This window comes from Blennius ocellaris (assembly GCF_963422515.1).
Source record: "Blennius ocellaris genome assembly, chromosome: 12".
In the NCBI taxonomy this organism is placed as follows: domain Eukaryota; kingdom Metazoa; phylum Chordata; class Actinopteri; order Blenniiformes; family Blenniidae; genus Blennius; species Blennius ocellaris.
In genome coordinates, this window is record NC_137661.1 from 21572423 (window position 1) to 21595985 (window position 23563).

General features: G+C 38.6%; 2 protein-coding genes across 2 annotated transcripts; one reads left to right on the forward strand and one right to left on the reverse strand.

Moving 5' to 3' along the window:
- Window positions 1-6357: 6357 nt before the first annotated feature.
- On the forward strand, window positions 6358-10619 carry ebna1bp2 (EBNA1 binding protein 2). Its single transcript, XM_080506728.1, has 9 exons — window positions 6358-6522; window positions 6815-6898; window positions 7690-7862; window positions 8751-8874; window positions 9118-9207; window positions 9335-9410; window positions 9556-9637; window positions 9748-9919; window positions 10040-10619. Exons 1-9 carry the CDS (start codon window positions 6427-6429, stop codon window positions 10085-10087), a joined length of 945 nt encoding a protein of 314 aa, XP_080362854.1. The 5' UTR covers window positions 6358-6426; the 3' UTR covers window positions 10088-10619.
- Window positions 10620-10657: 38 nt separating this feature from the next.
- cfap144 (cilia and flagella associated protein 144) lies at window positions 10658-11882 on the reverse strand (the record flags this gene model as incomplete). The annotated part of the gene is made up of 4 exons (XM_080506304.1): window positions 10658-10747; window positions 11186-11289; window positions 11390-11449; window positions 11762-11882. 4 exons carry the CDS (start codon window positions 11880-11882, stop codon window positions 10658-10660), a joined length of 375 nt encoding a protein of 124 aa, XP_080362430.1.
- Between the last annotated feature and the right edge of the window lie 11681 nt (window positions 11883-23563).

Genomic DNA, 23563 nt, shown 5'->3' on the forward strand with positions numbered 1-23563 from the left:
ACACACACACACACACACACACACACACACACACACACACACACACACACACACACACACACACACACACACACACACACACACACACACACACACGCATAGTCCCGTTATCATTGATGGAGGTTGACGTTGCATTTCCCCTAAAAATTCTGTGGATGTCCTCCGTCAGAGAAACCTGGCAACACGGCGCTCCTCGATTAATTTGTCCATTCACTTCTAATCAGTGTCAAGATAGAGGAAGAACGCAGAGATGGATCAGTGAGAAAGAAAAGGCCGAGTTGGAGGGGGAGTAGGAGGAGAATAGGAAAGAGGAAAAGAACACGAGGAAGCGAGGACGAAGGACGGCGCCTCTAAATGTTTGATTAGAGTCCACCAGGAGACTCACATCCCTAAAGCTCAACATGCAGATGAATGAGTCAAGCCGAATAGCCTTCACTTGCTGCACTTTAACAGCCAGCATTAGTGCATGTTTTTGTTTTGTTTTTTATTCATCTGTGACATCTCAAGCCTCAAAGTAAATCAGTCATGTAGTTTTGACGTGTTTGTGCTTCAATCTCAGCGGGGGGAAAGTTCACTATCCACCATAATCACGCAATGTATTGGTTAACAAATTAAGTTGGTACATGAAGCTCCTTAACATCAGGTTGAACAACAGGGAGGATGAGGGCGCTGCCAAATAAAAGAAAATAACAAATCTAAGTGGGGGTTTGCAGTATGAGCATGTATACTTTTTGTGACTCAAAAACAAAAATCTCAACAAAGTTTTTGATCAATACTTAAATTAATACAAACAGGCAGAACCACGCCTACGTCTGTCTAACAAAAACCCTTCTATGGGGTGTTTCTAGGATATACTGTATATGCTGTAGTAATACTTCTTACACTCACACAAGTCAAATGAGGACTTCAAGTGACAATCACAATCAGAACACACTATCACAGCCAGAGGTAGTGAGACATCCTTGTACTTCTAACAGAAAGAATGAGAGAAGGAAATACCTCACTAAACAGGCCATTGCTACACTGACCAACCTAATTCTGGTACGCCTCTCCCAGGGACAGTTGAACCTTCATATTGTCACTGATATTGACTTTAGAAGAGGAATTGCTTGTGGAATTGAGCCTTGCCCCCAACATCCATCTACCGAACCCAAAAGACTTGGACGGATGGCTTTTATTGGGCTGAAACCACTAAAATCATGTGGTGTTGTGTTGTAGAAGAAAGGTGGTTGATATATTTGCACACAAAATCACCCCTCCATCCAGTGAACATCCAGGGACTCCTGTGTGTGTGTGTGTGTGTGTGTGTGTGTGTGTGTGTGTGTGTGTGTGTGTGTGTGTGTGTGTGTGTGTGTGTGTGTGTGTGTGTGTGTGTGTGTGGGGGGGGGGGTTACATAGAAGTCAGTATTTGTGTCCCAATTCAGCAATTGCCCACGACACTGCACAGCAAGTATGCAATTTCTACTCTATTGAGACAAGAAGAAATAAAACGAGTGGGGGAGGTGAGGATATAAAGTCCCAGAGAAGTGCTGATACGTACATGAAATGCCTTAGCTGGGCAGCAGAACACCTGGCCATATGTGCAAAGAGCACACTAATTGGCTGGAGGGTAAATGCTCCCATGAAAGCAAACAATGCAGGATTGTGGAACCTATTATTTCCATCATATACTGTACAGTATAAGCCAAACCATGTGACAACTCATGTGAGGCACAAGGTGCATGCAGGTTGTTGTGCAACTACCCTATCTCTGCTAATGCAAAGGATGTTTAATGTGGAATCTTGTACTGGCAAACAAAAACAAAATGATATTAGGAAAAAGAAAAGCTCACTATGTCTATCGCCTTTAGAAGAACTGAAAAGAAAAAGCAGAAATGTTTTGCAAAAGCCCTCAGGACAACATTTTGCACTGGTGATGCTGAATATTTTAGCCTGCACAAGTGGTTTCAGCAGGAGAGTTTTTGAATTATCTTGCCGAAGCTTTTTTTTCTCAGTCTGAAAAAAATGTCACGCACAAGAGCAGACTGATATAAACATTGCCGATTTGAAAGAATACATTTTGGAATTGACTTCTCAGTAAGAAAGGTAACATGTTAAAAAGGCCTGCTGTTAAGCAGAACAATTGCACTAGCAAAAAAAAAAAAGAGATCCTTTTACTTTGTCCTTACTAAATTATTTCATACCTGCCTCACCTTCTCCTGTGCATTTCTGTGTAACCCCAAACTGGCACAACATGAAGCAGAACAAACTCAATGAGCTACGACAGCGAAGAACAAGGACGTGATCATAAACTTCACTCCCTCTTGTCTCCTCATCTTTGCCATAGTTCACTTACTGTGTGTCGCTCTATCAAACCCTCCCAGGAAATACTATCAAAAACCATCAAGAAAACCAGTCAGGAATGCTGATTAACTCATCCAAAGACCCTTCCCTCTCTTTACGTTTTGTTAATTATACTGGAAGAGAAATACATTATAAATAAGCCCCAGGAGTTACAGCCAATGTTATATATAGTTTGTTGAATCCATATGTCTCCATGCGTGTTGAGATATTGAGCCAGAGTTTGCATCAGAATGATAGCTTAGGCTTTTAGTAAAATATCTCAACAGCTATTGAATGGATTGCCATGAAATTTGGCACAGATATCCATCACGGCCAAGAGGAGACACCCTGGTGACCTTGATGATCTATTGACTTGCACTCCAGTGCCGCAGTGAGTTTAACATTTGTTGGGTTTGAGTGAAATATCTCAACCTCAGTTAAATGGGTTCCTGGAAGAAGTAGAATGATCCTTTTTGGGAGAGATGAAATAAACATCCACTCATTTCGGGACGAAATGACCGAAACTGGTATTCTGAGTAATTCATGGGGTCTATTGTTTACGTTCACGTCCACCAAATCTCCTGAGCTTGACCGAGAGTCATAGGAGCTGAACTGTTCATTCAACTTCAGCCCAGACATCCGTGATACTCTGTGTTTTTGTTGTTTTTTTTCTTCTCTAAAGTTTCACACCCCAGGAATAACTTTACGAGTGGATCTTGACAGAGTGAAGCCAACTTGTTTTCAAACTGCTGTCAGGAAGCAGCCGGCGTCTCTGAGAAGAAGAATGACAGCAAGTTGTGAATTCAATGGAGTGTGCTTGTGTCTGGCTCAGGCGATAATAATGAGACAAATGGAAATTATGGTATTTGCTTTCCCGCGTTTGAAGACGTCTCAAAGTGGGACTGACAATGCAGACAGGGGAACAATTAAGGGAGGTGATGTAAACAGTAAACACGGATTTCCATCAGAAAAGAAAAAAACCCACTCCCTGGTGTCTCGGGCAGCTTTTGCTTTAAGAACAGGGAGGTTGAACGACTGAAAGAGAGTTGTCATCACACCAGTCCCCAAACTATACCGATTTGAATGATGGAACTTCACAGTCACCCACTAAGTCCATAAGAATTAACATAATTTGTAAATTGAATGTCTCATTGAAATGATTAACACGAGCACGTCAATTCATATTCATATATGATTCATATATAATCACTTTTCTTTTCAAGACATACAATTTAATCAGTATCAGAATAATATTTATTGTCATTACTAAGCACATCGGTGTCTAAAAGAAAAATAAAGAAGAAATTTTTTTTTTTGTTTAGTTTGATTTGTGAATTGTGCTTTAATATGTGACTTTTTTATGCATTCTTAAGAATTTTCAAGCTGCAAAGCTGTAGATCCCTGAAAATGAATGTCAGTAACGTCTTTCATGATTCTTGGGGAGGAAAAAATGACTAAGCCATTATCAAGATGGCTGGAAATCTTATTAAGGTCCAGATGCTCCTGAATTTAAAATTTCAAAATACAGAAATATGAATGATAGTAAAATATTAGGTGGGGAAAAATGTTATATTTCATGAGTTAGATAATATACCATTTGTCTTTTGCTTATTTGTTTAACTAGATGCAACATCTTTTTTTTTTTCATTGACAATACACAAGTATATGGAGGATCGCACTAAACATAAGATTGGACAAGAGACCAGCAGCTGCATAATATACTGTACAGAGCATTTTTGCTTCCCAATACATTACATTGCAAATGAGAAACATTTAAACAAATATGGACAGATTTGGTTTCGGTTCTTTTTTTCAAGAAAACACAGGTAACACATAGCACTGGAATTTCATTATATTCTTTAATTTGAAAAAAGTTTGTGAAAACCAGATATGCTTTACTTCCCATCATTCCAGGTGATATATAATCTGTATCCGTATGCACACTGCCATGAATTTGTTCCTTACAAAAGTCCTTTGTAAGGTGGGTGTGATTCTTTGACCACTTGAGATGAATTCCTTTCAAGTGACATTTCGAGTAATTTGAAGTTACTCTTGTGGTCACTGGAATAATTTACATTCGATTTGTGCACTTTCGGGCTATAAGTGCAAGCTCTCAGCTCATGACTGCGACGTGACTCCAAGAGATGAACAAAGACCTTTTCTCGCCAAAGTGAAAATTAATGGTTGTGATTTCCATTGCTTTCCAGCTCTGGATTTGTGGGGCTTTTGGCCTTTGTATTCATTGCTTCTTTTCTCTCATACAGAATATGTGAGATGCATGAAAAATGTACACTTCTAAACTAAATGAACACTTTGTTCACTTTTTTCACAATTTAAGGGGAAGTTCACATTGTCACCACTACCCTGCTGACAGATGATAGATATGAAGAACTAGAAGACATGCACAAGGCATGCAGGATACACACAAACACCAGTCTGAATAAAATACATACTGAATAAAAGATGCAGAAATACTCTTGTGTCAAGTAACACATATTATCAATGACTGCTGTCTTCTTCCCTGCATGCCAAATGTCCAATGACAATGGGCCAAAGGTAGACATTTTTCTTAATCGTGCCATGTCAGAGTGACAGAAATCAATTCAGAATTGAGAAATGGAACAGTGATGTCAATAGTTTCTTTCTTGATGATGTGGCAAATGAAACTCATTAGGCTTCAATGACACAATCAGACTTAAAGATTTAAAGTAGAATCTTTGAGGGAGTCGATTTTAGATTTGAATCTGCATAATGCTCTTGGCAAGTTTGATTGAAGGTTTCAGGTTCTCTTTTACAATTCAGAACTATATTGATCCATTGGGGTGGCACAGTGGTGCAGCAGTAAGGACTTTTTAATTCTCAAATCTTGCCTTTGTCTCTGAAGAACTAGCAAACATGGGTTTTCTTGAAGGTACTCTGGCTTCCTTTCATAATCCAAATTTATGTTTTTCAGGCAAATTCTAAATCTCAATCTGCTGAAGATGTGTGTCAATGTGTAATAGTTTTTTCTTGGAGTTAGTTTTACACTCAACTGACTGCCTATCAGTGGTGTACATGCACACTCATGCATGAAAAATAAATGCATGAACAAGTTTCATTGAATGTTGTTTGCTTAGAAATCTCTTAATTTCTGCAACATTTTTCAGGTGGTAGTAAGCTGATCTTAGTGTTTTAATGTGGTTGTTGAATGTCACATTTAATGTCCTAAGTGACATGAGTCAAGATGAACACTAACCTTTTTTGTTTTCCTCTTTGGGATTAAAATAATTATTTTCGGTATGAATTGTAAAATATTCGGACGCATCCACCAGTTATGTTCATTTATGCAGTCACTCAGCAGGGGCTACAGGAGTTACAGTCACAATTAGTTCAGTAGACCAGCTGACCATCATTTTTATCTATATAATGTTTTGGGTGAAACATGATGCAAAATCAATGCATGCTGCAAAATGTAACAGTTCTAGAGGGACTGATGCTGAGTGATTAGTTTCAATGACATTAAACAATGCATTGTGGCTGTGTTTTGTGATGATCACAGAGAAAAAGAGCTGCCTAGCCCTTTTTACTCCTAAGTAATATGTTAAAAGTGTTTTATTACAGATTTCGGCACCTGTATTCTGAATGTCTGCATAAAATCCCCCATATAGTTTTAACCCTTGTTGAGGTCATGGCATCACTGGTGTTTATTGCTAAGAAGACACATCCACACAGTGGCGAGAGTACAGCATATATTAATGTATGCCGCCTTGATCATGTCTTAATTTCTTTATGCATTTTTTTACTTGTTGAAAAAGACCTTTTTAAACAGGTAAAAATAATTGAAAGGAATTAAATTCGTCAATACGACACTAAAGTCAAACCAACAAATTTCTATGTCGTGTTTATAATAATACACGTAAAGAAATGAGTCGACGCTCATGTGAAAACACTGTAGTGCTGCCGGAACTTTATTTCAGTAGGAATGTTTTCTTTGACCGGCGGACATTATGGACCGTACATTTCCTGACGTCACTTCCTCCACATGTGAAACGCTCCACACATGCGAAGAGCAGCTAAGCCTCAAGTCGTCTCTAATATCTGATTAAAAGCATATTTTGTCGCCCAATGGCAATAGATAGCAGCGTGATGAAGACATTGAAAGAAGAAACGCTGCTCACCGAGGAATCGGAGGAGGAAAATAGTGAATTATCAGACGGAGAGGTGAGTTTATGGAAAACATGGGCCAACGTTAGCTCACGCTGTTAAACTTTGAAGTTTCCTTCTGGGAGCTCATTCTAAACTATCTCTTTCACTCTCTCTATGGACTGTTCTGCAGGATAACCTGTAATATGTATTACTTTTGTGGGCAATGACGATTAATGTATCTGCTCGATAGCCCTGATCAACCCTGCTTATCATGTAGCTGTGTGTCCCCTCGGCTGTGTGCTTTGTTTCAGTACGTTTAAATGAATTCATCTAAATATAATTCTCTCTCTCTCTCTCTCTTATGCAGCTTCAAGAAGCCTTCGCTAAAGGTTTGTTAAAGCCTGGCATGAACGTTTTGGTTGACGAACCCAAAAAGTCCATTAACAATGTGGTGAGTGTCTTGCATTGGAAGCAATTACAAGTCATCTCTTTGAATTATTTGCAGGATTAAACCTCACTTTCTCGTATTGTGCATTAGTTGTGACTTGTGCCACGTCTGTTTAGTATCACTGGACAGTATCCTGTGTTGTTAGTTTGGCGTTAGAGCTGCACACAAGATAACAACACAACAAAACCTCTTTTCTGTTGGTGAGGGTTTTTTTTTTTTTTTTTTTTAAACTAAGTAAAGTTTTCAGATATTTGTAGTTTTCAGCCAAATTCTCATACTATATATTTTCATAATGGGGATGCACTCCACCTTGCTGGAGCAATTTGTAAAATTAAAAACATAGTGATGAACTTTTCAGTTGAAGTTACTATGAGTTTGTTAGAAGTCTCACTGTTGCAGTAAGAATTGGGGTGATAAGACAATTGTATGATATTGATATTAGTCATACCAAGAAATGTTTTCTAATGCACCAGTAGTTTTTTTTCTGCTTAAAATTAGAGAATTAGATTTTTGGGTGGATTTATAGGTTGGGTGCTGTGATTGTCAAATAACTTTCTTATAATTGTTCAATGATTAATGAACAATCAAATGTAAGGGTACTATTTATGTGTTGCATCTATACTCATTGAGAAACTACTGTTGGTTTGAAGTCATAAGTTAGTTGTGTGTAAGAGAATACATATTTGCCATAAATAGCTCGTCCATTGATTACAGAAATATATTTGTTATTGTCTGTAATGCCCAAAAAAATATGATTGGATGATTTATAATTTCACACATTTGTCGTCACGCAGGAGGGGTTGAAGCAGTGTCTTGCAGACCTGCGTAAAGACCTTCCCTGGGTGGAGAGATTGGATATGACCAACCCGCCTGCGGCAGACATCATCTCCAAATTCGAAGGAAAAGATCCAGCTGTTGCAAAAGGAGAGCTAAATGCAGATGATGATTTCCAGAGGGAGATGTTCTTGTAAGTTAATATGGACTTGTGCAAAAGATGCTATGGCAAGTCTCGCAGTAGTTCTTTGGTCATTTTAAGGAGCATATAGCAATAGGAAATATCACATCTACTATCACAGAAATGTTGACAGTGACTATAAGATATTTAGATTGTGCTACTATTCAAGTGGCGTCTATCTATATTATCATTTGTCCAGGTATGACGCATCTCGTAGCAAATTCAATCAGGTCAACTGCACTTGGGCAGATGTCTTGGAAGATGCTTCACCCCTGATACCCCTGAGGTGGCTATTCTAGCCTAATCTAGTGAACGTCGTGAATTGAGGAAGTTGAAGGGGTGAAATGTCTTCAGAGACATATGACCGAGTCCAGTTGACCTGATTCAGTTTCCTTTGAGAGTAATCAAGTAGTGCCTTCATGTAATTAAGGACCTGCTCCACTGATGTGTACTGTACAGCACTCTGTGCTCTTGAAAGTCTTTTGGAAACTTTTAATGTGGTTCAATCAAACCTACGTGAGAGAAAACCTGTGTTGAAGATTGAATAATCCAAGCAGCAGCTGGTGTTGAAGCTATTTTTGTGCTGTTGTTTTTTTTTTAAACAAATTTTTATTTTTGTAGGACAGTTGAATAAGAGTTAAGTAATAAATTAATCTTTCTGTTTCAAGTGGGTGCAAAATAACAGATAAAAAAAATTACAGACAAATGTACTTTGACGTATTTCTTATAGTTATTGTAGCATGCACTGTTACTAACAATTTTGATTTGAGATATAATAAAATCAAACCATGAAATAATTTCAACAGTGATCGATTAAAGGAAAATATCAATCACGGTAGAACCCCATTTGATCATCGGGACAAACATTTATCTCAAACCCGTTATGTGTGGAACTTTCAGCTACCGCCAAGCTCAGGCCACAGTCCTGGATGCTCTGCCCCTCCTGAAGCAGCACGACATCGCCACAAAGAGGCCCGATGATTACTTTGCAGAGATGGCCAAGTCCGATCAGCAAATGCAAAAGGTGAGGTGCCTCTTCATTAAGATTAAGATTAAATGTTTTAATTGTCATGCATTTAGTTAATCCATCATATTGCTTTTAGAGCACAGCTACAACAGTTTTTTTTCCTCGTGAAGTTACTAAAAAGTGCAGATGAAAACTTTATTTTGAACCACTTTGTACAGTTGGTCTTTCGTCCCATTGAACATAAATATGAATGCTGGAACAAACGCATGTTTTTTTTGGATTTTGTTTTCATTTGTTTAGATTAGGAAAAAGCTGCTCTCCAAGCAAATGATTCTGGAGCGGTCGGAAAAGGCCAAGAAGCTGCGAGAACAACGCAAGTTTGGCAAAAAGGTTGGTCACTATTATAAAAGTTTTTGTTACTCTTATATCCAAGGAAACGCTCACTGTCGAGGTGAAGTACAGACCAGGATTTATACCAACAGGCGGAGAAATAATGTGTATTTTCCATTTATTTCAGGTCCAAATAGAAGTGATTCAGAAGAGACAGAAGGACAAGAAGGCAATGATGTCTGCTGTCAAGAAATACCAGAAAGGTGAATTCTTGCTGTAAAATACAGTTTAGACTTTCGGATTTTTATTTACCATTTTCTTAAGGTTTATTTTTTATAATTTTGGCCAGGGGTGTAATTTATGTCTTCATGCTCAGATTTGACAAATCTAATCTTCATACCCTTTAAGGAATGACCGACAAGCTGGACTTCTTAGAAGGAGATAAAGGCAAAGCTGCTCCTGAAAACCCAAAGAAAGTAAATAAGAACAAGTAAGGCATTCCTCTGTTTATCAAAAGTTTCCTTTTGACATGTATGTATTTATATTCTTTCTAAACAGAGAATGCTGTTTTTTTGTTTTTTTTAACTGCTATTTCGACAGCCCAAATTCAAAGAGAAAGTACAAGGATCAGAGGTTTGGCTTTGGAGGCAAAAAAAGTGGAAAGAAGTGGAACACCAAGGACAGCCACAATGATGTTTCCAGTTTCCGCGCCAAAGTGGCGAATGCCAGACCTGGCATGGGAGGAAGGAAAGGCCAAGGCGGCAAACAAAATGTGAGTCCAGTGCATATAAAAACACCGTCTTGATTTATTACGTGTATAGAACTTGTCATGTGGGAGGTATTTATGGCGTCGTAAGAAGACACCTAATATCTTTTAACGTGGGTCTTTCAGAAACGTCCGGGCAAGGCAGCGCGCAGGAAGACGAAGAGTCGCTCATAAAAAAACTGACAGGCCAGGCAACAGACTGGACTACGATGTTGTTTCTGGGCAGGATTTGCAACACCTTGCTCTCCAACGTGTCCCTGTTACATCTTGAAGAGACACAAAGGGGACTATGGACTCTTTTCCTACGCTTTACTACAGTCCATAAAACGTTTTTGGATTCATGTAGAGGACCACATTAAACTCCCCTTTTATGTTTTGCAATGGACGAAAAGAAGAATACCATGTAGAGGCTGGTGAAGAGGATTTGTTTAAGTGACTTCTATAAATGTTTGATATGAAGTGGTTTCACAGCTATTTTCTGTGATTAAACCACATCGCCACCAACCTCCCTGCGGTTTGATTCACACTGCGCATTGTTTCTTAAATCTGTTGTATGCTTTTATTTTTTCTAATTCAGCTTCTCGAGTCATTGATTCTCTCCCATGTTTCCAATATTGAGCAAAAATCAATATGATTAGGATGCGATGGGCGAGTGTATAGAACTGCCACCTTTTTGCTCACAATTGTTTGTTTGTATAATAAAGGAATAGACAAAGTGATCACGTTGCTGTTCATGGCTGAGCTTCATTTCCGGAGGGCCAACTCTTGATGTCTTGTCACATCTGTGCTTCTTCTGAAGAAGTTCAGTCTTTCGTCGTGTCGATTTGTTGGGATCTACAGGGAGGGAATGAACTCTGTTAGTACCTGAAGTGACTCAAGGGCGATTCAAGTAAAACACCATCAAAGATGAGTATTAAGTTTAAAGTAATGTTAAAAACTTATACCACCAAAATGCCTTGTTATGGTTGGAAGATACAGGTTTTACAGGCTGTGGGAGGTACTTTGAAATAATTGTACATTTTCAGGTCTTGAAAGGTATTCTTAACAGGATTTGCTAGGAAATACTGGGAAGTTTGCATATTTCTTGTCTGTGTTTTGTCAAATTGTTTTCTTTCTCCCAGGAAGTTTTATGCCAGAGAACATCTCAAAAGTGCTCTAATTTTTGAGAAAATAGTTCAAGATTTATGGATTTAAGCTGCTTATAAGGTTTTCTCTATTTCGCTGACAAAGCACCTTATGTCCTGAATCATTCACAAGATGGCATTTCCTCACCAATGGAGTTGAAATCCAACCAATCTCTTGACTCTCGGTGTGTGGGGCCAAGTATTTCTGGGTGGGGACCTCACGGGCCTTGTGGAAAGCTTTGATGAAATCACCTGGGTAAGCAGACGGTTAAATTGTGAGCCAGGTCATTTTAAGGCAAAGAATGCAAATAAAGCAAACAATAGCATGTCTTTGAGTTAAAAGAGCACTTACAGTTGTCTACAATGTCCTCTGTTGGTTTCCTAGACATGGGTTTATCTGGCAGAACATGCACTGAAAGAATAATACACGTAATTGAAGCATGATGTCATGTGGAAAATATCAAATAAATAGGAGCTTGCTGTGGGTCATAGTAAATGTAAAGCCTGTGGGGATCTTTCTTTTTAACGTAATTAATTTGACTATTTGAACACAGTGAAAAATGGCACAGGGTGAACCTTATTGATTTGTATCACCATCACAATTCCTGTTAATATCTTTAGACTACATTATAAGGAAATGCTGCCAATGGAGGTTTTGTAAACTCAGAATCATCCAGAGAATATAAAACACTTAATAAGAATGAGACCATAGCATTGTACTTACCCTTCCTGAATGGGTTGATGGAAAATTCTGTGTGGAGTTTTTGGAGTCTTTGCTCTTTCCTGATCGTCTCCACATGAATTGCGTTTTGATGCACCAAATCCGGTTTCTCCTTTTGAGCCATACTAATAATAATATTAATAATAATATGTATCGTTTGTTTTTTTTCAAAAAGCAAATCACAAAAATATCAAATCAAATTAAAAAACACGCTTGTGTGGTGCGGAGGACAAAATCAAGGCGCACACGTCGTTGGTGTGATGCGTCTGCATGTTGCTTAGCAACAGTCAACACTGCCGCGCGCTGCAATATGTACAGGCGAACACTTGATGGCGCTATAAGCTCAGTTTTACTTAAAATACAACGAGCTCGCAGCTTTGATTGTTACTGCGCCTTAATAAAGTCAAGTTATTAACAATTCCGTCTGTAAAATATGTGTTGTTCTGAGGTGTATTGACTGAGATGACTTTGGCTGTGCCTGGGTGGGATCTATTTGTTATGATTGGATTGTTAACTACAACATTTGTGCCAAAGACTCCCATCATAACCACAAACATCCGCCAAAATAATAATTTTGACTGTAATTTCCACTTTATCTGCAGCAGACCTCACACAGCTATGTCTGACAGCAAGTGTAAAATGTGCTATTAAAAATGTTTTCAATATATTTGTATTTAGTGTTGGCAGTTTATAGTTTGTTATTCTGTAAGTGAGTGATTTCATGATAAAACTTGACTTGAAAAATGAAGTCAGATGTGATTAATGTACCATAGAGATAAATTAAAAAAGGATCAATAATGTGATTTTTTTTTAAAGTTTATGGTTCATATCTTGTAGTTCCTTTTAACATTAACCAAAAATTTATATTTTCACTCACAATTCAGATGGCTCAATCTGTGATACAATAAATGATCAAATTCAAATTTGCTATTAGAATAACAAAGTGTAGTATCAAGGTTCAAGGTTACTTTATTATTACCCATAGGTAGACAGTGGTTTGTGGTATTTGATCCAATTTTTATTACCAAAAGAGTTACATTTGAAGTGGCTTTTTTTTAAAGCCATGATATAAACAACTCCCACCTTATGAAAAAATACAGGTGTATATTGCCTTTCTCACTGAATAAACAACTCACACTCACATGGAGGTTATCAAGATGACTGAAAATGAATGATGTTATACCTAAAAAAAAACTTGAATGTGAAACAATGACTAACTGAAACTGCATTGTTTTTTCACAGTACTAATGTAAGAATGTATAATTATCCAAAACCCACCATTTGATTAATTCTGTATGTTATTAATTCACACACATAGGGCAGTGGTGACATAAAGGCTGGAAAAGCAGACTTAGGATCCAATGTTTGCAGGTTTGAATCCCACAGTGCAAAGGTCACCAGTGTGGGATTCAAACCCTGAGCCCCAATGTCGCTGCCCATTGCATCTAAAAATAGAATGGGCAAATATGGAAAAATGTATTTCCCTAATGGAATTGATAAGATGTGATTAGTTAGTTAGAGCATCCAGGTGATGACGATGATAAATATGTGATTTCAGTGTCTAGTTCAGTCACTGTATATTTAAAAGAATCAAAGCTGAAGTCCAGTGTGTTTCAAATTTCTAGGGTTTTTTTGTGTTTTATTGTTCTCGAGAATAAGTCTGTTTTTATCTGGCTTGACAGATTGAAACTTGATGGAATAAATCAAGAGAAATTGTTTCAGAGCCAAAGTCACTGCTCCTCAGCATTTTCATTTCTAATCTGTCATTTTACAGCATCTGTTGTTGCATCTGTGTTGAGAGTTGTCTCTCTATCTTGCTTGCTGTGATCTGTCAGCACAGTGAGTATCTGAATCTTCTTCCTTATTTCTAATATTGCAGTTGAATTGACAAAAAAAACAACCCATAAACATATATGTATTGTAAATAGCATACATGTAGCATTGAGTTCCAAGAGCGCTATTAGAGGTTAATAAATATTGGCTTTCAATAGTCAACTCTACATGTCAGAAAAATGACACAATGGTAAATGTTTCTTTACAACCGTAGTCAAAATGACAGTATATAAGGATATAAGAAACAATAACGTCAGCATATGTTCACAATTCCATATACTAATATGCATGAAAACGGCTCCTTATTAATCTTTATAATGTTGTCTGGTACTTTTTCTGTTAATTTGTTTAATCAGTGTACTTGTGGTTTCAGCTGTTAATTTATTGGCTGGCAGTGCAAAAATTGAAAGTGAAATAGAGGAATAATGGCATTCAGTAGGAGCTCAGAAGGGTAAATTAACCATGCATGGAGATCACCATGAAATGATTTGCTAAAATGAAACCTGTCATTTTGTCTTATCTTGGAAATTATGGAATATTTCTGCTCCTATTCTCAAAGTATACAGTATGGTAATTTTGTTTTGCACATTCAAACCTTTGCAGTGTAGCCGCAATAATATGATGAAAAAAAACAAGAATCCTTTACATTTAAGAAAAAATAGAATGTTGAATATGTGTCTGTTCCGTAGCAACATACTTGACTCACATTTATAAATGCTACAATAATCTAATTTTGAATTCTTTCTCCCCTAATTTCATCCATTGATCTTTGATGGGACTTTATCCAAATCAGTGTCACGGGAGGCTGGAGTGGTAAATTCCCCATCTCTATCCTCATCAATAAATGCATGGGTTTTTCCTCCAGTTCCTCTGACTTCCTCCAAAAAAACCTGCATATGAGGTTAATTGATGATGCTGAACTACCTGTAGGTGTGAATGTGTCTGTGTCTGACTGTCTGTCTCTTTTTGTTTTATCTGTGATCGATTGGTAAAATAACTGACCTGGAAAAGTGGTAAAGAAGCCTCACAGTCAGAAGGTCATGGTTCAAATTCCAACCAGAGCCTTTATGTTTTGAGTTTACATGTTTGGGTTTCCTCCAATTCCTCTGGTTCCCTCCTACAGTCCAAAAACCCTAACCCTGTTCCTTAAACAGTCAATACATCACATTTTAAAATATTTTTAAAATTAGGGTTGACCCTAACCCTCTAAATTGAACTCCAAAAAATATCATCTGGTGTAGAGCTTTTCCACTATTTCTGGTATTAACATATAATAAATGCTAAGTTTACAGTTCTGCTTCGCGAACAATGTGATGAAACATGTGGATGGTGACTGACATGGTATTGGTAATATTATACACAATATTGGTTTTAAAGTCAAGTTTCTTTACTATATCACGCTCAATTTCCTCCTGACCTGCCAACATAAATCACGTCAGGATTGTAAATCATTTGAAGCAGTTATGAATTGCCCCTGAAGGATCCCTAACAACCAACAAATGTTACTGTGCCGCAAGTACTAGGGATTATACTGTCAAACTGAGGCATGGGGCAGTCAATAACTGCTTCACAACACACTTGCTATTTGTTTAGATATTAAAATAAAAAAAAAAAAAAATGTAAGATTTTTTTGGAGTGCTTTATTTTTGAAAAAATGTAATCTAAATGCTACCTTTCTCAACACAAACCATCAGATATCCCACTTGCATCACACCTCACACTGGACCCAAATGAAAATCATTAGATTAATAAAGCAATATTTTGCCACAGAGTACCAAAAATAAACCTTTTGATGAAAGACAACTACAACTTTACTTTACAATTTATTTTAAAGTAGTCAGATGGACTCTGCGTGCAGGACCTTGTTTGTGTGACCGTTTAATGACTGTGAACATTTCAAACTAACTGAAAACCAAATTGCAGTACAAGTAAAAATAACTGTCCAGAAGATAAGTGACTGTGACAGTGCCATTGGTGTTTAGAGGGGGAAAAAAAATAAAAATGAAACAAAAGAGAATGGCATTTCTTCACATTGTCTTGGAGCACACTTGACTTCACTGCTCTCAGTGGTGTCACAACCCACCCTTAAATAACTGTTGCTTGCTTTGGATGCACTGATGTACAACCCAAAATGCGCTGCCTGGCAACTCCTCACTGCCTGTCTCCTCAAATAAGAAAATCTTTATTTCCACTTTTATTTGGTTTCCACTCATCTTCCTCTTTCTCCTCCAGCCTTTCTCCCTTTCCACTGTCCCATCTGTTCATTTTGGAAGCAGTCATGTTTTTATGCTCTCCGATTCCTGTCTTTGTTGATTGTGTGAATGTGATGTTTGTGTTTATGCGCGTGCACGACTCCTCTCACATAACAGACAGCTTAATAAAGGCTGAGATGTTCAGCTCTTGGTGCACGCTTCATAACCTGATTCATGTCTTATTGGCCCTGTGTGAGAGATATAATCGAAGCAGGTAATAACTCAAAGACCGGGAAGGCCGGGAGAAGATTTCAGCGTGGGCGGGTAACAAGTCCCCTGTGGTGTTTGTGTACATGGGCGAAGGAGAGTGAGCAATATGTATTACGGGAGGATGGGAGGGCTTGTGGTGTCAAGCTTTGTTCCCTGGCTCCTGTCACAGTGTCGGACCACGTTATCGTCAAAGCAACTCGGGAGTTCTTCAGGCAGACATGCTCAAAGGCCGGTTTGTGAGTTTGTTCAACCTCGACTTGCCAAAGAAGGCACAGCAGCTGCTACGTGAGGTGATCAAATATGACAAGGTTTCACTGAAGTATTTCCCATTCTTCCCATGTAGTTGTAATATACTGTACGAAGACAAAGAAGACAATGTGTACATTCAGAAGTGGACATTTTCACTACTTTTATAGCGGTCATTCATATGTATGTTTTCACCAACGCACCAGCATCTGTGGTGATGAAAGTGCTATGCATGATCCCTTTATTGGGAGTACATTGGGTGGGTACTTGTGGCCTATGAACAGGCGTTTATCAAACAACCATGGTATTTAAAAGACAACTCATTCTACCCACTGCTTTTGATCAGATCCCCACTTCACCCTGAGTGTTTGGAAACTGACGTCATTCATATTGTGTGTTTTTACATTTTCTACCACCTCAGCCGCAGTAGTAACTTCAAGCTGGTTTTACACAAAAACATAAATTAAAAAAGTTACAGCATCCTTTGGTACCATCTGCAAGCTGAAGGCCAGGTCCAATAAAACCAGAATGTCAGAAAGAGGAAGTCACAACATTTGTGTGATCAGGTTGAATTGGATGTTTATGCCAGAATGACAAACATAACCACATGGGCTGAACAGTGTGTGGGCAGGCTGGTGGCCACCATGAGACGGAGGGTCCAGGCTGTTAATACTGTGTCTGGCCCTTTAACACATCACTACTACTACTACTACAACTACTACTAAGGCTCCAGTTTGGTAACTAAAAGAAATCATTAGATCCACCCAACAACACTAAACATGAGTCAATGGCAAATACAAGCTGTTTGGTATTAACAGAGAATATTTACCAATGTACATGGCACTCTTTTACTTCTTACTAAACATTTGAAAGGGAAATAAAGAAAATTACTGCTTGTATGAGATCATTGCAAATAACTATTGTAACAAAGAAAAGAAATTATGCCAAACAAAAGAAAATTGACTGCACATATTGTATGTATTGTGCTTTTTTTCTGTTTGAATAATTAACGTAGAAAACATAATTGAAAGAAAGTGCATTGTCAATCAGTTTTTGCAGTCATACTATAGATTTTGAAAAGAAACTTGAAAGCAAAAGACAATTGCACATAATTACCTCCATTATTGCTCAGATTGACTTCGAGAGGTGTTTGGTTGAACTTGGTTAGAATCTACTGATGACGCTGTCAGCTTTGTTTCCTTGCTAAATGTAAACTAGTTGAGATTGAAGGAGGCCCATTTCTGTGTTTATGAGCCATTATGTGTGCGCTGTCTCCAGGAGAGCTCACTTAAGATGAAATGAAAAGCCAGCAGCTCTGAATGACACCACGTAATCAATCCTAAACTTGAAGTGCAAGGGTAATTGCAGAGAGCCCAGCTTTAATGCAGACTGTTTGATCACATCATCAAAACCACCTTTCACGGAATAAACCTCCATCCTAATTTGAATTAATGATTGGAAAATGGATTCAGATTCAGAGTGAGAAGAGGTGAAATTGTTTGGCTGGGATGTGATCTTCCTTCCTCTGGATTCATGCTTTCACCCTGTAGATCTTCCTTTTAAGTTAACGCTACCTGTTTGCACCTATAGTGCCTCTGACCTTTCCTAACAAGCCTGTTTTAATTGCCAAGTGCCCTCTATAACACCTCGTTAAAGCACCATGTCATGTATTATTCAGCCAGTCTCTCCATTATTCCACGTAACACAAAACAAACGAGAGGTGCACTCTTTACTGTCATGCTGCATCTAATCTGCTCTAATATATGAACGATGGTTAATGAAAGCTGCTGATATTTTGCTAAGATGAGTAAATGTTTGTTGAGATTTTTAACCTTAATGGGATCTCTATCTTTCTTCTTTTTTTTTTCTTTTAAGCTTAGTAGCTGCTGACCTTTGCAAGGATGTCAATGACTGTGATTCAAAAGAAGCATGTTCAATCAAGCACCACTTATTCAAAATGTAAATTGATTTCCTGTTGCTGAAATGCTGCTGGGATGGGATTTAAAAGAGATGCCACCAGTGAAAATGAACCAGTAAGACAGCGATAAGCAAAGAATGAGGCAAAGAGGTTACCGCAACGCCAGGAATTTAACATAACCTGAAATCGCATTTGGTGTATATTTTCAATTCTGGGGGGAAAGTAAGCTGTGGAAGGCACTTGCTAATAAAACATTTATTCAAAGCTCAAAGTATTCAGCTTGGAGGAATATTTGAGGATTTTGTCTGGGAGCATGCTAAGCTTAACAGAGATCTCTATAAGGATCGTGAGAAAGTGGTTTTGTGATTTTGTTTCGGACCCCCGTGTCTGCTCTCTGTGGCTGCCAGTCAACAAGAACACTAATCTAACAGCAGATAAAATCCCACCCATCTCACCCCTTTGTCTCCTCACGTACAGTGATAATTTATCCCAGCCCTTTATAAAAAAAAAAAAAAAAAAATCTGATCTACACCCCACCTCCTTTTTAACCCCTACATGCTGACTGTGGTTGTTTACTTATCTGATTATAGATTTCTATTCTGCACTTCTTCATGTTTGGAAAAGCGGGGCACCTTGACACACACGCACTCATGCGCACGCCTGCGCTGACTTCTAAACATCCACCTCGCTCTGGAAACAACAGGTGATAGCAGATCTCGTCTTCTGGTACATGCATGAACACAAATATACACACTTGTGTCTGGAGCTCCCTGGAGACATCGTGGCCGTGGGAAAGTAGTCCTCCCATCAGATGGCAGCTGTGTGTCACCACTGCTCTTGTCTGCAATCTTCTGTTTTGTCTCAGCAAAGGAAACTTTCTCAGGTAGAACAGAGCGCTGCAGAGATTACTGCAGTGCAGATTTGCTCAAACCTTACTATTAATGTCCACAATGTAAGAGGAAGCATAAAAAGTACAGCATACCCACGTGTGTTGAATAAGGCAAGTGTACACAGAATTTCTACTTCACACTGTGCAAAAAGCCGATGAAATTTCACAAGCATATGCCGCATCCAAAGAGGCTCATAATCTTTTTTTTCCCCCTCATAGTTGATTTCTGGCTGCAGGAGCTTGTCTTCATTAGCAGCGATGGCCTGGAGTGAGGTGGCATGTTGATGGCTTTTTCTCTGCTCTGGCTGCCTGTGCAAGCAAGTGATTAACTCGGCATACGCTGGGTAAATGGTGGCTGAACAGGAGACCCCCGGGTTTGTGTGCGCTTGTTTGTGTATGAGAGAGGCATTGTCCGTGGACGTATAAGACGTAACAAGAGCATTTGTGAATGCGAGAGATCGAATGTGCACCTGGACTCACACCTCATCGATTTGCTGAAAGAAATTGTGTTCTGGCTCCCTGCCCCAGTGCCTCACTTATCACCTGCCTCTACGTGTGTCTGCAATTGGCCTCGTGGTGAAAGAAGCCCCATCCTGAGTTCATAACACACACACACACACACACACACACACACACACACACACACACACACACACACACACACACACACACACACACACACACACACACACACACACACACACACACACACACACACACACACACACACACACACAAATAGAGCACAGTGATGCATAAGCAAAACTCATAACCATTCATCTGGTTCTATCAGAACTTCAGATGTGGCCTGAATATGAGGGCAGGTGGGTGATGTGTTTAGCTGTATGGGCATAATTTGCTGACAGTAGAAACACACTCCCAAACACATTCATCTTCTAGAGCTGTTCTTGGTATTTGTGCTGGATATACAAGCTATTTTTGTCACATTCAAGTCTTTGTTTCCCTTCCAAATTGTGTGGCTGCACCTTGTGATTATATATGTATATATTGTACATGTTTCCTGCATTGTTCATATTATTCATTATTAAGTGAGTAAGTGGACGCATCATACCTGCAACTGCGTTGCAGATGATATTACACCTTTCAAAATGAGCTCTCGTCTTCCATTTCCATCACTGTATTTGTCCCTGAGGGGCTATTCGAGGCACAGTCAGCAGCATGATGACATATAACATATAGACACGCTAGACAAGATATTTACATCAAAAGCATCTGGTGACAAAAAGCATAACAGCTTCTTATTCTATCGCATTAGAATTCAGGGAACATTTTTGTGCTTAGGATTGTGGTGAAACATCAAATGACGTTTTTCGACAGATGTTTTTGTTCAATAGTGTAATGTTTTGACAGTGACAGTCACTGAATCTTTTGTGATGAAAAACCAAATCGCCATTCAACAATCCAGGTAACTAATATAAAGATATTCGGAATTTCTGATCCCGTCTGGTTTCCCCCGGTGCCATCGTGACCCAAGTAGCCACTCGGCCAGCCCTGATTCCCTCATCAATACTCCCAAACATAAATAGAGTCCACTTTTCAGTACCACTTTGACAAATCCTCTCTATGTTCCCAGCAATGGCACCACTGCAACCATTTCAATTTACTGTAGCTGTTTTCTTTTTCAGTTAGCAGCATATAATCAGTTTGGTGCCTCACAACCTTTTGGAGTTACCACCCCGCTGTTTGTTTGATTACTTGTTTTCCTCTATCGGTCCCTTTTGAAAATAGTTCAAGATAAAATGGTCCTCGCCTTGAATTATGAAGTTTAATACTTTCAAAAGCCATGGCATTTGAAGTAGCTACAGTCTCAAGATTCCTTTTCCACGTTTGGGGCTGGTGTTATGGTATTGAAGAATGATAAACACAAGGCTACATCACTTTGTTGACCGAGGTTGTTGTTATCGTTGTTTCTGCAGTTGTAAGTTGGAATGATGGTGAAAACAGGAAACAAAAGAAAATAAATGTCTCATTTCTGTAAGTTAAAATTAATTTGTCAGGATGTCCAACCATTTAAACTCGTTTTTGAAATTTCCATCCAAATTAATTCACATTGGTAGACAAGACTCGCCCCAGGAAAGGAAGAACTATTTAAAGTCTTCCTGTACTGAGCACTGACAATTCACGGCAACACTTTTTTTTTTTTTTAACAAACTGGGTTTCATCACCTCTGTGAACTAAAGAAAATAGTGAGAGTGAGATATAAGAGTAGCCGTCTCTTCCTTGTATTAAAACACATCATGTTAAAATAATTTGAAGAACATCAGTTAATGAAGCCTGAGAAAGTGAGATGAGCCGTGAACTCCTGTTCATCCATCCGGCCAATCATCTCTATAATGTCTGGTTTTCATCCCGATAGTTTAAATGTCCGGCCATTTACCTCCGGTATTCACAGCATGAAAGCCAGATCGCTGGCTACTATTTGAAGAAAAGTCAATAGACCTTGTTCAAAGTCAATGAAGTGAGCCCACAAAAAGCGGCAAAATCATTTATTGTAATCATCAAAAGAAAGCTGCTGATTCAGTTGTAAATTCCACTTTAATTGACTTTGACATGTGGCCAAATGTAACATTTATAATATTAATGAACAATGAAAGGTTGATAATAGCATAGTTAGGAATAAAAACAGGATTTAAAAACAAATCAATTAGATCAGACATGAACACTGAATGGTTTGAAGTAAGATAAATTGATTCATTGATTTTTATAACTTTATTATTATTCAGAGTGTAGAAGAAGACCTACAAAGTTTATTTGGATACGCAATTGACCATGGAAAAACGATGGTACAATGTAGGATATGAGATATGGATTTAATTATGTTGAGGACGATGGAGGCTGGTAAGATTGCTGTGCTTTGTACAGAGTGGTGTTGGGATATAAAAAGATGAAGCCATAAAAATTGACTTTTCATCTGGACTTATATTTTGAAACTGCATCTCAATAAAGATCAATTATATTTCATATCTTTGTACAAATACACAGTTGAGTCTGTTACAGCGAAAGTTGCTGAAGTGAACATTTTGACATTTTAATGATCATGCAGCTTATTAAGCATAAAAAGTGATTATTTCCCTTCCTTTAAATCAATTGATTTGAAAAGCCTATTTTATTTTGGTTTGTATAGTAGCTTGTCATTAAAGATCGCAAAGCCAAACTAGTTGAGAAACACTATCCTAGACATCTTCTGTAGGGGGCAGTGTTGCGAGAAGCATGATAGCCAATCAGAATCCTACAAAAAAAACACCACATCATGAAATGTGACGTAAATATCCGTTTACCCTCCTTTAGATGCAACCAAAGACACAGAGTTTATCCAAATCTCGTTTACGTGTAAACGCGCAGCACAAACACAGAAATATAATTTTTTTTTAAATATCTGGGTACATGTAGACATGGCTTGTGTCTGCCCCTGTGTGTCTCGCCTCACGTTTCCAATTAACCAATGATCTTCTCCCTCCACATGCTCCCATCATTATGAGTTACACCTGCGTTCACCCTTTCCCTGAGTATTTAAACCTCTCTTCCTCTGTTGTCTTTGTCGGCTCGTCTTGTCAACATGTTGCTCCTCTTACCAGCTTGTTGCAAGTTGTTTCTGGTTCTCTGTGGTTTATTGTGTTCCCTGGACATTTTCAACAATAGAATGTGGTTTTTAATGGAACTCTGAGTCTGCACTTGGGTCCATCTGCACACTACCTGACAATGCAGGTGTGATGAAGCAGCAAAACATGAAACCCTGAGAAATGATGTTGAAATACTGTGGGATTCTGTATGATCCTTAGAGATTTACAATTTTTTCTCTCCATTTCTACTTCCCCAGTTCCCACACACTGTCAGACATGAATACTGGCTTTGCAATGGGTGCAACTGGGTGTGCAGTGTCTTGCCCAAAGACTCTTTGGCATGTGGGCAGATTGGGCCAGGGACTGAACTGCCAACCCTGCAATTAGGTGATGAAAAGCTACAACACCTGAGCCACAGAGCCACAGCCAAATAACTGATAACACAATTTACATAGAAATCGAATAGAATTTAAAAGCCATTTAATATGGGGCCACATTTGAAAGGGACAATAAGCAAACAAATGTCTTCACATTTTTGTGTGATTGCCATCTTTATGTAAAATGTAGACATTTTTTATATCTCAAATATACTAAACAATGTCTTCAACTTTCTGTTTAGGAGGGCTCTGGCTCTCTCCCTGTGAGACATTTACAGCCACATTGGTTTGCATCATTAAGCCTCCGAGGCTGTGGGCCTAATAACACAAGCCCAAGTGTCCATGGCTCAGCTCTCTTGAATAGAGAGGTTGTTGGGAGAGAGTGATGGGGTTATCGCTCATGTCAAATTCCTGGTCAAAGTGGCCACTTTGTTTGGGAAAAAGATCTGGTTTTGTCATGGCTTGGCAGGTGTTCATTGCCCGTGAGTGAAAGGAGCTC

Excerpts from the sequence above, each read along its gene's own strand:
- ebna1bp2 (XM_080506728.1), top strand. The coding sequence starts at position 6,427 with ATGGCAATAGATAGCAGCGTGATGAAGACATTGAAAGAAGAAACGCTG. Across the intron at positions 9,411-9,555 it reads TGTCAAGAAATACCAGAAAG|GAATGACCGACAAGCTGGAC; the intron begins GTGAATTCTTGC and ends ATACCCTTTAAG. Across the intron at positions 9,638-9,747 it reads AAGAAAGTAAATAAGAACAA|CCCAAATTCAAAGAGAAAGT; the intron begins GTAAGGCATTCC and ends CTATTTCGACAG.